The sequence below is a fragment of the Stigmatopora argus genome, chromosome 6, assembly GCF_051989625.1.
Source record: "Stigmatopora argus isolate UIUO_Sarg chromosome 6, RoL_Sarg_1.0, whole genome shotgun sequence".
NCBI classification, from domain to species: domain Eukaryota; kingdom Metazoa; phylum Chordata; class Actinopteri; order Syngnathiformes; family Syngnathidae; genus Stigmatopora; species Stigmatopora argus.
The window spans coordinates 3,387,821-3,402,407 of record NC_135392.1 but is presented as its reverse complement, the minus strand read 5'-3'; the positions used below and the strand labels follow the sequence as shown (position 1 = coordinate 3,402,407).

At 40.4% G+C, this 14,587-nt stretch overlaps 1 protein-coding gene across 1 annotated transcript; it reads right to left on the bottom strand.

The window, feature by feature from the left end:
- Positions 1–1,521: 1,521 nt before the first annotated feature.
- LOC144076008 (protein Wnt-2b-A-like) lies at positions 1,522–12,927 on the bottom strand. The gene is made up of 5 exons (XM_077603514.1): positions 12,610–12,927; positions 8,226–8,446; positions 6,978–7,255; positions 5,244–5,508; positions 1,522–3,259 (listed from the first exon to the last, which is right to left on the bottom strand). Exons 1-5 carry the CDS (start codon positions 12,732–12,734, stop codon positions 3,030–3,032), a joined length of 1,119 nt encoding a protein of 372 aa, XP_077459640.1. The 5' UTR covers positions 12,735–12,927; the 3' UTR covers positions 1,522–3,029.
- Positions 12,928–14,587: the final 1,660 nt, after the last annotated feature.

Sequence of the window (14,587 nt, the reverse complement as noted above, 5' to 3'; positions counted from 1 at the left end):
CAATTTGAGGCTCTTTCTTGGCTCATTTTCAATTGATACTTCATTTCTTCAACACTTTTTAGAGTGTGCGGAATGCACGCTCAATTGCTTTGTCCAGCAAAACAACACGTCTCTACATTTTTGCCACATAAACACTGTCTTCCAAGATAAATGACATATTTAACACCTGCATTTTCAGCCAAGATAACAATATTCAGCACCAAAAATACAAAACCGACTCAATTTTACCCTGAAAAATACCTATTTTGTCTCAAAACAATAAGATTTTGTTCTGAATATCAGGGTATATTATTTAACTCACACAGAGATACTTTTTGTAAGTAATGTACATTTTTCGCATTAAGAAATTCCTCTTTGTCTTGAATTCTGAAAAACCCAAAATATCATGCAAAAGTCTTTCCATTTTGACAGGCCCGACTTCAGATGTCGTCTCTTTTGCCAGTTGAGCGGTCGCATTTAACCAAAGCAATCCTGCGGGAATGTGCCGTCTGTAAAGCATTCCGGCAAATTGTGAGTCATATTAGGATTCTTTCTTTCTTTATTTTTTTGTTGGCACATTGCTTTTACATACTACATTGGGATACAAAGGGGACCACATTTTAATTCATTTATTAAGATGTTTTCTTTTGAAACGATTTAATTTGTTGGGTTTTCTGCCGAAGTCCGGAGCAACTGAGCTTTTACAAAGTTATAAAATGCACATTGATTCAATTTTTTCAGATTATGTCAATCCACAGATCAATACATTCGTTGCATTTTAGTGTTCTTAGTGTAATAGAAAGAACTACTGTGTTTAGGTTGTTTTTTAATATACAATATGATGTTATATACGCACAGGCGTTTGTTGGTACCAAACTGCTCAAGAGAGAATCAAACATTGAATTCCAAAATAACTTGAAAAAATATTACGAATGATACTTTTATTATGGATGATTACGGTTTCTTTCAACGGGCCGCACAAATTTGCTACACAATGTTTGGACGTTTTTTATATTGTGAATCTTCCGACCTTTGACTTAATATTACGACCTTTTATGACACTAAGAAGCACAATTTCATATACCTGTCAACTTATACGTTTTTGGATCGTTTCAAATTGTGTACATATAACAACTTTTTTACTGGATTCTTTTTTTAAGTACGTTTTTTTAAAACCGATCTCGTTTTACCATTTTGGCTCTAATCCGGATCATGTCGGTCACTGTTAGCAGACGAAACGTCATCGCTGACATTTTGCTACACAATGTTTTGACGTTTTTTATATCGTGAATCTTCTGACCTTAATTTAGCGACCTACTTTTACGACACTAAGAAGCACAATTTCATATAGATGTCAAGTTTTTTAATCGTTTCAAATTGAGCACTTAAAACAACTTTTGTACGGGATTCTCTTTAAGTACGTTTTTTTTGTAAAACCCGATCTGCTTTTACCAATTCCGGCTCTAATCCGGATCGTCTCGGTCACTGTTAGCATACAAAACGTCATCGCCGACTGCTAATAGTTGACCCGACCACCTTTTCACTATATAAATATAGCGTGTCAGCAAGCAATGTACCCAAACAGTCAAGCTGTCAGCGACATCTACAGAATCTTGAATTTACTGCATACTGATTGTCCACTTTGGAGAAAATATTAGACTTTTACATGCAACCAATCTGAGTAAAAATTGCATTTGTACGTTTTTTTTTTGCTTAATAAGGGGGAACTGAATCATTAATAAGTGGAGCAATTAGCCGAGGTTGACAAGTATGATTTCAATTCAGAATGCACCCTGCGCCAAATTCTTCAAAGCTAACCGAGAAAATTTCAGATATACATGCGGCACAATTTTGCTTGGAAATTTTGTGGTCTTCTTAAGATTTCATCTACCTTGCAGATATGGTTGATCCATTGTTTAGGACAGCAGACTCTCTGACACCAACCAGAACAGTTTTGCTCCAGAATTTCTTGGCAGTCTCGAGAATTGATTGCTCCGTGTACAGATTTAAGACGCGCTGTGGCGGAAGTCAAAAGCAGCTCCACAACGTAAGCAACTTGCCAGAAAAGTTCTGCTTTAAGCACTTTTGTCCAAAGACAGAGCCTTTGTGGTCCGTCAAAAAAATGAATTTGTCATATTCTTGCTTTGTCAGTTTCGAGATCTTTGCGGGTTTTCTTTCAACCATTCTGTCTCGATCGTTCCCAAAAGTCAATGATTTTTCTCACTGCGACAAGGCGATGGTGTCGCCAGGCCAAGACGGAGGTTTTGCAGTTTTTTCGAATCCAAAATAGTCTGAATATTTGGAAATTTAGTTTGCGACCACAACGAAAACATCCAAGCGTGAAGAGAAAATGAGAGAAAATATAAATGTGGCTAGAGGTGTCATGTGTGCGAATCAGAAGAAGCAAAGATGGGAACAAAGACAAGGGACAAGAGGTAGAAACTGACTAAGTTTTCAATGAGGCGTCAGAAGGAAAAGTGCGAAAACAACAAGTGTCCAATGTCAACACAAAACGGTGCATTTTTCACTCTCTCCTCTTCGGATTTTTGCCAAGAAAAGTCCTCAATGGTTGGAGTCCATTGCAGTCATTTTTAGAAGCACTTTTTTTTGCTTATTAAGTGGAAAAGTCTGTCAGTGTTGCTATAAAAAACAAAAATATAATCCCCATGGATTTGCTAAACATGAGGGCTATTATCAGTACAGTGAACGCTCAACTGTTTTTCAAATCGCTGTTTGCATTTTTTCGAAGGAAAAAAATATTTTTGGGGGACACAATCGGGGGAGACGAAGACGAAAGATTTCAGTAGACGTCCTACATACAGACGAGGTTCTTAATAGGGTTGATGTCGGGGGAAGAGGTCGATTTGTTCCATTTTTTTCGGGGTGAATTCACTGTACTGTCTTCAACAAACGATCCAAAAATTCCACAAATTGTCCAAAACATTTAAGCAGCTCACGATCACCAACTGGACATTTTTTCCAGTTTGTGTCGCTAAGTGATTACTATCCTTCGCCAAATGTTTTATGGTGAAGAAAATCCCACCATGGCTTTAGGTCAGGTCCAGCCAATCGGGTCGCTTGTGGGGCTTGCAAGTGTGGATGTCCACCGTGTCCTCGCAGTCGTTGCACTTGACCTTGCAGCACCATTGGAACTTGCACTCGCACTGACTGAGGCGTTTAAGGCGCATGGTGTCGTAGCCCCGACCGCAGCACATCACCTCGCAGCCGTCCGTGCCCCGCGAGGACTTGTTGCACACTCGGCCCGCCGTGCCCAGGGAACCTAGCGAGGAAGAACGAGTGTGGTTGAATGACATTCAAATAGGATAGAAGAATTTGTTAAGACGGACTGAGTTTGAAATTCATTTGAAAAGTTTTGACCTGTTTACGTGTTCAAATGTTTGGTTTTTCAATGTTATCATGGGAAGTCTGTGATTATTACAAGACCACAGGTTGTGATATTTGAAAAAGTTTCAATTTCTGATCAGTATTATTATATTATCTAGCGTCATTATAAAGCTCAGCCGAAACGGCAACTAATAAAAACATCTTACACACAGCATGATTTATCATAGTAGCTTATGTTACTCTGCCTTATTATTCTGCTCTTTCCAAATTCTTAATAGCCTGGACATGGAAAACAACAGACTGGATCAAATCTTTTTGTCATGCGATCTAACAATTAGCATATTTTCTCGCATATAAGCCGTACCCTTAAAATGGTTGAATTTTACAATTTCTCTCGTATAAGACGCCCCCTGATTCACAATTTTCCCCTCCAGATTCATGGTTTTAATAGGGAGTACAAATGTGTTACTTTGAAGGGAAAACCTTAAGAAAAATCATCAAACGTGGTATTTCTGAGATTCTGTATAAATCGATTGCTGGATTGCAGATTGCAAAAGGGAGTTGCCTGCTTGTAGACAAATTCTAAAAGGAAGTCAGGTGAGCAGTACAACCAGGAAGTGTGTCCATAGCGGTCTAGTTTGTCATCCCCAGGTAAGATGGCGACGCCCTGAGCGAGCAATGGTAAGTGAGTTTTTTCACATTTTATGCAAGATACGTTTTTTTATTTCATTCATAGACGTGTTTTATCTGTTTATCTTTTCTCTATTTTGAAATGAATGACCGCATCGGCCGCATTGTCTTTTGTTATGCCGTTTTGTCTTTGTCACTGCAGTTTCGTGCATGTCCAGTCTAATTTATGCGCATATAAGCCATACCCTCGTTTCAGTCATCATTTTTTGGAGTGACAAATACGGCTTATATGCGAGAAAATACGGTATGCCTTCTCGTTTGACATATTGAGCACCCATTGTTATCAAATAATGCTACATTCTTTTCATCCATGAGGACCTCATGGACGAAATATCGGCTTTCCTACGGAGTGTACAGTCTCAAACAAGTCATTCAAATACTCCCTGACCCGAACTCAAACCTACTCAGGCGTAAAGATCAGATGCCTCTTATAATGACCTAACATCCCTGATGTTTAAGCAGAGGGATAAAAGAAGATATTTCTCCTCAGGCTGAAAGAGATCCCGCTTAAAAGTGACCAATGAAAGGATTTGAAAAATAAACCTGTACGTGTCCTCAGGCTTTGAATTCCTACACAAGAGAGATTAGCGGCAAGGAGGCGTCCTGAGCTCCTTTTAAGATCCCTTTTTAACAACCCGTCCGTGGAGTCATTACATCGGGTCTCAGCCCAAAGCCAAGGAAGAGCGATCATGTTCACTTTAAATGTGTACCAGGTCATCTCAAACAGAAGTGGGGAGCCTTCACGCTCTGTTAAAGGAACTGGATGTGAGCAGGGAGACAGATCCGTAACAAGGCAAAGCAAACGGCAGGAACTAAAGCGGATGGGAAAGGGCAAATCAGTGGACTTTAAGCTGTGATGGAATGCAAACCTTCACTGGACGCCTCTCATTTTCCGATGTTTCAGGGTGCCTCTTTTCGCAAAGATAAACACAAAAGTATATCCAGATATCAATCTAAATCTTCAAATGTTTCCCCAACACGTTTAAGGTCATCAATGGATGAGGACCATTTTGAAGTAGTTGTTGTGCAGTACTTTTGCAGCTACACATTCTGAGATAACGTATTTTCTCGCATATTAGCCGCATCCGCGTATAAGCCGTACCCTTAAATTGGCCATAATTGGTCATAATTTTTTCAGCAACAAAAATGCGAGAAAATACACGACACGTTTTTAAGTTAATTCCTTTCCTAATATTCCCATTAAATTGTATGCAGGACGTTTCCGATACCTGCCGCTCGATCCATGAGGCAGTAGTCCGGCGAGCTCTCCACGTAGACCAGCTCGTTCTTAGCGCTCCCCTTGAAGTCGCGTTCCGCCACCATGAAACCGGTGCCATCCTGATTCATGGTCACCTCTACGGCTGTGTTGTACTTCTTGCGCAGGTAGTCCCCCGTCCGTCTGAAGTCGGACATGGCCAGCCAGCAGGTTCTCATGGAGCAGGAACCGCTGACTCCGTGACACTTGCAGTGCAGCTTCATGAAGCGCTTGACGGCCTGCAGCAGAGGTCAGAGTTGACAGGGTGTTAAGCCCGCCGTATTGCGCCCGTGGCCAAGGCGTGATAGACCATGCTAGGTATGCTCCTTTTTTTTCCAAAGGGAATCTATGGACTGTGAGATCCATTCAAAGGTATTGGTGAAAGGGACCTAGAACTCTTGGGTTTACATTGATTTCTTTAAAGGGTATGACCACTGACTCGACGTTATTAGACGATTAAAAACTCATTTTTTTGTTCCAAAGATTGCGACGTTTGAAATGATTATGGCTACTGGCAGGACTCTATATTATACCTGTCAATTTATACGTATTTTCTAAGTTTTTTTTGTTTTGATAATTTCAAATTGCGTACGCCGTATAACAAGGGTGTCAAACTCGGGTTGGTTCGCGGGCCGCATTAACGTCAACTCGATTTCATGTGAGCCGGACTATTTTAAATGTAATATTTAGATAGTTTAAAAAAAGGGTTAAAAGAACTGGATCAAAAGCCCTAAATAATCCAGTTCTTTTAATCTATTTATTTTTAAAAAAATCTTAATATATCTAAAATGGTCCGGCCCACGTGAAATCGAGTTGACGTTAAAGCGGCCCGCGAACCAACCCGAGTCTGACACCCCTGATCTAAACAATGTTTGAGTTATTTTTTCTTAGTAAAGGAAAACATCTTTTCATCATTTGTTTTTCATTTCAAAAGGAAACCAAATCTTTTTAAATATGTTCCATATTAAAGTGAAATTACAGAAAATATTTTTGGGGATCATTTCGATATTTTACAAAATGCTTCTTCAACTGAGAACAAATGGTTTAAAAACAATTGCAATTAGTGATTAAAAAAGGGGAAAATCAGGAAACATGATATACATTGATAATCATTTGAATTTGATCCTAAAACAGAAAGTCGCCACTCATGGCCTATGTCCGATTATTATTATTATTATTATTATGATTTATTTTCCCGGGCCACACAAAATGATGCGGCGGGCCAGATTTTGACCCCCAGGCCGCCACTTTGACACCTGTGCCGTATAACAACTTTTGTATGGGATATTTTTAAAAGTACGTTTTTTCTAAAACTGATCTGGTTTTACCCATTTCGGCTCTAATCTGGATCGTCTCGGTCGCTGGTAGCAGACGAAAACAACATCGACTGTCGACTGCTAATATTGTCATGCTTTAAGCATCATATGCACTATATAAATATAGCGCATAAGCAAGCAATGTACCCAGATAGTCAAGTTGTCAGCGACATCTACATAATCTTGAATTTAGTGCCTACTTTGGAGAAAATTTTAGACTTAAGTGTGCCCTAGTTGGAAAAATGTGCCGCGTTGCATTTGTACGTTATTTTTATCACTTAATAAGGGGAATTGCAATCATTAATAAGCAGAGCAATTGCCCGAGATTGACAGCTATGCTAAATTCCCGTAAGGATGTAACAGCAGCACTTTAATTAGACGGAGCAACTTACCATTCTTCCACAGCGGTTGTTATGCAGGTTCATTAGTGCCCGGGCGTCCTTCACCATCCTCTCTCGGGCATCTACAAAGGCCTTGGCGAACTTGATACCATAGTTGATGTTGTCACTGCATCCGCCCCAGTCAAAGTTACCCTGGTGGTCACTGGCTTGGCCACGCTTTTGCTCATCGCAGTCGCAGATCTTGATGTCGCCTTGACTGCACGCTCGGGTGATGGCGTAGACCACCCCGGCCGACGAGATGGCGTAGACGAATGCTGCTTCTCGACTGCCTGGTGAGAACAATATTGATTGTTATGTGAGTAGTACTTTTATATAAAATCAATCTAATAGAATTGGGAGCAACACATTAGTCTTCCCAATCCACTTCCTCAGTATGTCTGTTCAATTTGTGTCTTTACGTCCTTTAATTTTTCGAATGAAGACGCTAAGCCATTTTGACCCGTAAAGGAAACAGTATAGTGAACATGGCTGATTTTATTGTGAAAATATATATATAGAATTGTTGTTGTTGTTGCTCTAAGTCACGTGTCAAAGTGGCGGCCCGGGGGCCAAATCTGGCCCACCACATCATTTTGATGCCCGGAAAAGTAAATGATGAGTGCCGACTTTCTGTTTTAGGATCAAATTAAAATTAAGAGTATAGATATATATTAGATTTCCTAATTTTCCCCCTTTTAAATCAATAATTGTAATTTTTTAACAACATGTCAGCCATGACATCACAGCCCAGCCGACTCTCCTTCCACCTTTTCCTTGTGCACATGTGGAGGCTTTCTCAATCACTGTGCTTTGTTTTCATCTCCCCCCAAAAAAGAAAGAACATTTGAGGGCTATTCGGCCTCCAACACTAGCACACCTCTACCTCCCGTCTTCATTGGCGCTAACGCAACCAAGCAGAACACAAGCGATACGTCAGGCCGTCAAGCTTTGTCCGGCTGCCAGAAACATCTCCCCAAATATTTACATCTCCTATTACTGTTTATATATCACCAGTGTGGATCTCTCAATTTCCCTGCTTGTTATTTCCAAGAGAAAAATCCACTTTCCCACTTTCCCCTTTTCCCCGAGGAGCAAAAAAACACCCCTTTTGTGTTTATACGGCAGAATTATTCATGAGACGTCTATTCATTATGTGCTTATCTGATGCTAGTGGAGAGACATTTACAAGGGTGATTAACTGGAGTGTCTCACACGCGTTGGAAAAGAGCCACATTCCCCATCCCAGTTGCGCCGACTCACTTCGCAGCATCACCCTGCCAAACACGGTGTGGTCGCGCTCCAGCGTGCTGCAGTTCCAGCGCTGGTGCCGGAACTGGTGTTGGCACTCTTTGATCCACTCCTTGGCGCCCTCGCCGATGGACTGCATCAAGTCCGGGTGCCGCTGGCACAACTGACGCTGCTTGTTGACCAGGCCTGGGATGTTGTCGCAAATCACACGAGCACCCAGCGCGCCGATGTACCTGCGATGGGAGGGGGAAAAGTCACGATTTGGGGAATAGCGCAGTTTTCATCTACTACTCATCTACTTATACATATCTTTAAACACAAAATTGGCACAGAGGTCGGAAGGAGGGCACCTCAGACGTGTCAGATTGTCAACAAATGGCGCCGAAACTAAGCTTTTCAAAATCAAAGGACAGTTTTGCCAAGCAGCTGTGCGACTTGAAGATAAATCAGTGGGGGAAAAAGTCATGACTTGGGCAATAGCACAATTTTCATCTACTAATCAATCATCTACTTATATATCTTTAAAAACAAAATTGGCACAGATGTTGGAGGGAGGGCACCTGAGACGTGTCCGATTGTCAACAAATAGGGACAAAATGAAGCTGTTCAAAATCAGAGGACAGCATTGCCAAGCTGCTGTGAGACTAAATCAGTGGGGGGAAAAGTCACGACCTGGGCAGTAGTGCAATTTTCATCTAGTAATCCTCTACTTATACATATCTTGAAACACAAAATTGGCAGCTCAGACGTGTCAGATTGTCATCAAATGGCACCGAAACGAAGCTGTTCAAAATCAAAGGACAGCTTTGCCAAGCCTGTGTGAGACTTGGAGATAAATTGGTGAGGGAAAAAGTCACGACTTTGGCAGTAGTGCAATTTTCATCTAGTACTCATCTACTTATACATATCTTTAAACACAAAATTGGCAGCTCAGAGATGTCAGATTGTCAATAAAGGGCGCCGAAACGAAGCTTTTCAAAATCAAAGGACAGCTTTGCCAAGCAGCTGTGAGACTTGAAGCTAAATCGGTGGGGGGAAAAGTCCCAACTTAGGCAGTAGTGCAATTTTCGTCTACTACTCATCTACTTACACATATCTTTAAACACAAAATTGGCAGCTCAGATGTGTCAGATTGTCAACAAAGGGCGCCGAAACGAAGCTTTTCAAAATCAAAGGACAGCTTTGCCAAGCATTTGTAAGAGGTCATGTATCTTAGATGAGATATTAACATTCATGCATTCATTTTCTGAATGTCTTTATCCTTACAAGGGTCACGTGAGCCTATCCTAGCTGACCTCGGGCCAGAGGTGGGGTACACCCTGTATCGTTGGCCAGCCAATCACAGGGCACGAAGAGACAGACAACCGTTCACACTCATAGTAATACATAGGGGCAATTTCTTGTGTTTAGCGCCCCTCAAATGGCCTTGGTGGATGCCACATTGAGGATGTAGGCGAGCTTAACAAATTCCTCCTGGCTTGTGACGGGCTTATTGCTTCCTATTCCATTCGCAGACGCGTATGCACCGACTCCGACACCTAACGTAATCATAACATCTATTTCAATGCTTGAAGGCCATTCACATGTCAGTGTACAGTAGGAGCCTAAAAGCTTATACATCCTCACAAGAGTCCCTTTAAACGCGGCGTGTCGCACAGTTTCCACTCCCGTTATGGCTGTGGCTCCTCTGAGCGTAACGGTGTGGCCTGGTGCTAAAAGCTTAGCGGGGGCACTACTTGTGTTTATTGTCTTGTTCACAGTGGTCCTGCCAAAAGGCACTTGAGGACACACACTTGGACAGAGACGGGTGCAAATTAGTGCTTCCACATTTAAAAGGGGAACATAAGGAAATGGGTTTTGGACAATTTTGGCGAATGCCTAGGGTGCAATTTATTTGGGGGGCGCATAAAGGCCCTACCCCTAATTTTTTTTTCCAATTATATTACCAGTTCTGTAGATTATTATCCCTCATTTCCATGTTAAGTTAGTGGCATAAATCTGCAGCAACATTTTTTTTCTGGGACATTTTTTTTTTTTATTTATGAAGCCCAGAAAAATTATGTTTTAGGATCTGTCCAATTATCCAGAACACAATTTAATGTCAAGTGTAATAAGGGTGAAAGATGTCAAACATCTGCAATAGTGCAAGCACCAAATTTAGATTGTGTTCCTTATTATTAGTAGTATTTATTTTTATTTTACTCTAGTATTCTATTCAAGTTTTATGGTCTAGGGCACGTGTCAAAGTGGCGGCCCGGGGGCCAAATCTGGCCCGCCGTATCATTTTGTGTGGCCCGGGAATTGTAATTTTTTAATCAATTTTTTCTGTGTTTTAGTTCAAAAATCATTTGGTAAAATCTAAAAATATATTTAAAAAAAAGCTAAAATAAATATTGTTTTAGATCTATAAAAAAACTGAATATTCAGGGCTTTCAATCCAGTTCTTTTAATCCATTTATTAAAAATAAATCTAAGTTTTATATCTAAAATGGTCCGGCCCACGTGAAATCAAGTTGACGTTAAAGCGGACCAACCCGAGTCTGACACCCTTGGTCAAGGGTTTGTATAATTTACGTTGGTGTTTATATGTTGGCACGTTAATACTTTTGGGTCAAAAATGTGTTTTTGGCTAAAATGATATATGAAAGAAAACCTGTTTGTATTTCTGTGTTTTTGATGAACATAAATAGCTTAAACAATATAATATATTCTCATAAACGTAATGAAGTTTAATGAAATATAGATGTTTTTCCATCAAGATCATGTGTCCAATATTTGAATTATATTTAAATCATATGCATACATTTTTAAACATTTTGCCTTCCCATAATACATTTGTCATGTGGTATGAGTAAAACTCAAATGTCAAATATGTATTGCTGCCTTCTACTGGCGATTGAAGCTTTTTCACTTTTTCACAAATTTCGGATTCACTGTACAGCTGCCTAAGTGCACTGTAGCTTTAAAAAAATGTAGAAAATGAAGAACCACATCTATGGTATGCAATGAGTTAAATAACCATTAAAGGATCGTAAATAATGCAACAAAAATGTTTTTCTCGGAAATCGTTCCGCTCATTTTCATTTCTTGATGCTCCTCCCATCAACAGGAGTAATTCGGCTTAACGATGTTGGACAAGTATCTCTGCCCCTGGTTGTCAAGGTAACAAATGAGGCCCAACAGACAGCCAATCACAACGTGTTATACATTTAACAGGATGCCGAACTGGTCTTATGGTTTTTGTCTTCCTTGCAGACCTTTCAAGCTTGGAAAGAAGCCATTTTTTCATGCATTGGTGCTCACAGCTGACACGTTAACTCAAGATGGATGAGACAAGATGGTGGCAGGGCGGGGGTGATGTAGAACCTCCCACCATGCCATTCATCTTAATCAAAGCGCAGGTCAAAATATTAGAGACACCTGCACACCCTCAAGTCCACTGCATGTGTATTTGTGGGTAAATCCAAAATATTATATTTTTCATAGTTGTTAATAATGCTTGCTTGTACTGTAATTCAGTTGGTTTATATAAATAATTATATAATATAATATATAATATATTATTGCTGTTTATTACATTACTTTGTTTTTGTGAGTTAGAACCCAAATTATCTTTTTTTACTGTGCAATAAATGATTTGTTTTATTAGATATTCATTTTTTCTAATTATTAAATCCGTTTTTGATGTTATCCTCATTTTTTTCTTGCTTTAGCAAATTGTAATTATTTATGATATTATATTATTACAGATCTTCTATACTGTTTATCCTCACAGGGTGCTGGAGCCTACCCGGAGTACCACAACTGTTCACCCTCATTGGAGCAATTTGGAGTGTTCAATCATCCAAACAGTTACCCAGCGAAAACCCACACAGGCATGGGCTGAACATGCAAACTCCACACTGAGTGCTAGAAATTAATAATTTTAAGCATCTATATTTAATAGCTTTCTCTGTGTTGATCATTTTATGAGTTACTCTTTAAATGTGGGTTTCCACATTTCTATCCATTGATCTTGTTAACGTATATTTGTGTATATTGTCATGTTATTTTAGTATTTGTTGATTTTAAATTATTTACACTGTCATTATTTACTTAGCAGAATGAAATATGACTTATTTTGGCATCATGTATATTTTTTCATGAGTGTAAAACGAGAATAATTAGAAGTTTCCTCCTTTTGTGGCAGGTAAGAGTTTTTTTATTATATTTCTAAAACATTTTCTCTCATTTTCATATATATTTTTGTATACTTTTTCATCACGCACATATGACAAAGTAGTCGAGACGCAACTTCCAACGCACGCACGCGCAAGTGTAGAAAACATCTGAGGAGGCTTCAAACCTGCCATCTTTCTCCACATTGCATGCCAAAGATCGCTTGGAGAAGACTTACCACCAAGATGAATCCACCCTGGGCGTGCAGACGAGCAGCAACCAAACGAGAAGACACACTTTAGCTTTGGAGTTCCGACGCAGCCTCCTCACGCCCATCGCGGAGTCCGAAGATGACGCGCTCATGTCCGGTCGCCGCTCGGGGCTCGGCCGGCGTCCATCGCTGATGACGACCCTCCAACAATGACCACCTACGCTCTCAAACCCGCTCGTGAAGCTCCATCAACATCAGCCTCAGTCCGGTAAGTCCCCGATCCCGTTCCTCTTCCCGTTCCTGGTCCGTTCATCAAAGTAGAACGCGATCCATGACGTTATTGTCATCAAACTATGTGCCTAGTGCGGGAATGAAGATGCGTTCCCCCTGGGTGTCAAATGTGTGCAATGGGATGTGACACACCCACATTCTCCGCCCCCCAAATCCCCCCGTGACCACCCCACGTTAGAACCAAACCCCAATAGCTTTTTTAATAGTTGGATTGGATTGGATAACTTTATTCATCCTGGATTGGGGAAATGTCATTGTCACAGTAGCAAGAGGGTGAGAATTCAGACACAGCAAAATACATTTTTAGACATGAATAAATAGGTAATAAGTAAGTTAATAAATACATGAATAAATAAATAATCGTGTTGCTGAAATAGGAAGGTATGGGGATGGAAAGGTATACAACAAGGGTGTCAGACGTCAACTTGATTTCACGTGGGCCGGACCATTTTAGATATAATATTTAGATTTTTTTATATATAAATGGATTAAAAGAACTGGATTAAAATCCCTGAATATTCAGTTTTTTATAGATCTAAAACAATGTTTATTTTAGCTTTTTTTAAATATATTTTTAGATTTTACAAAATGATTTTTGAACTAAAAACACAGAAAAAATGGATTAAAAATTACAATTATTGATTTAAAAGGGGGAAAATCAGGAAATTTAATGTACATCCATACTCTTCGTTTTAAAACAGAAAGTCGGCACTCATTATTTATTTTCCCGGGCCAAACAAAATGATGCGCCAGGCCAGATTTGGCCCCCGGGCCGCCACTTTGACACATGTAGTATACAAGGAAAGACAGTCTATTTTATGTCAGGTAAACATACATTTTCATACCGGAATTGATTTCACACACAAAAATGTAAGGTTTCGCAGCTTGAACTTTGGACTTTTGAGAATATTATTATTGATTGTTTTGATGGTGGGAAAAGTCTCTTGAGGTCACGTTACGGTATCGCAAGCATCTTGAGGTCAGGTTTGGACTCGGCTCTTCTCCAGAACATCATTTTTTTTCTTCTGGAACCATTTTGTTGTTGAGGTACTTCTGTGTTTTTGGGATGCTTTAAGTCTTGGCCTCAAAATTTCTGGATTTTGGTTTCCCAATCATCATAGCAAGCTGTCCAGGCCCTGAAGTGTAAAGCAACCCAGGATCCCGGTTTCATGGTTTCCTCTGTCTCCAACTTTAGTTTCCATAGAAGCTTTTTTTACGTATAAAGTACTAATCTTAACTCCCTTCATATTTTTTCTTACTTCTGGTTTTTGTCAAACAAATTTAGCATCTTTATGTCGCTCACTGCTGCCAGCTGCGCTCTTCCGGTGGATCCCAGAGACAGGCGGGGGGTCCGCGGCTCCTATTTTAGGCTTCTCTCATGGCCCTGAGCTAAATTTGGGGGGACGGGGGGTAAGCGAAGGGGAGACCCATCGGATGTTGGGAATGTCAGACGGCGGGCGGCGGTCACGGCAAAGCCTTGAACTCGCCGCCGTGCGATCATGTGTCTTCATTGTAGGGCAGCCATTGTGCAAAGTCATAAAGCAAAATGGTGACGGCGGTGGTCTTCATCAGGTTACTTTATTTAGAACACTGATTCCCATGAGCACATTGAGAATTCCTGGTCGGTAGATATATTAACAAGTGAAGGTTGGGATGTTCTAGAGCACAGGTGTCAAAGTGGCGGCCCCGGGGGCAAATCTGGCCCGCCGCATCA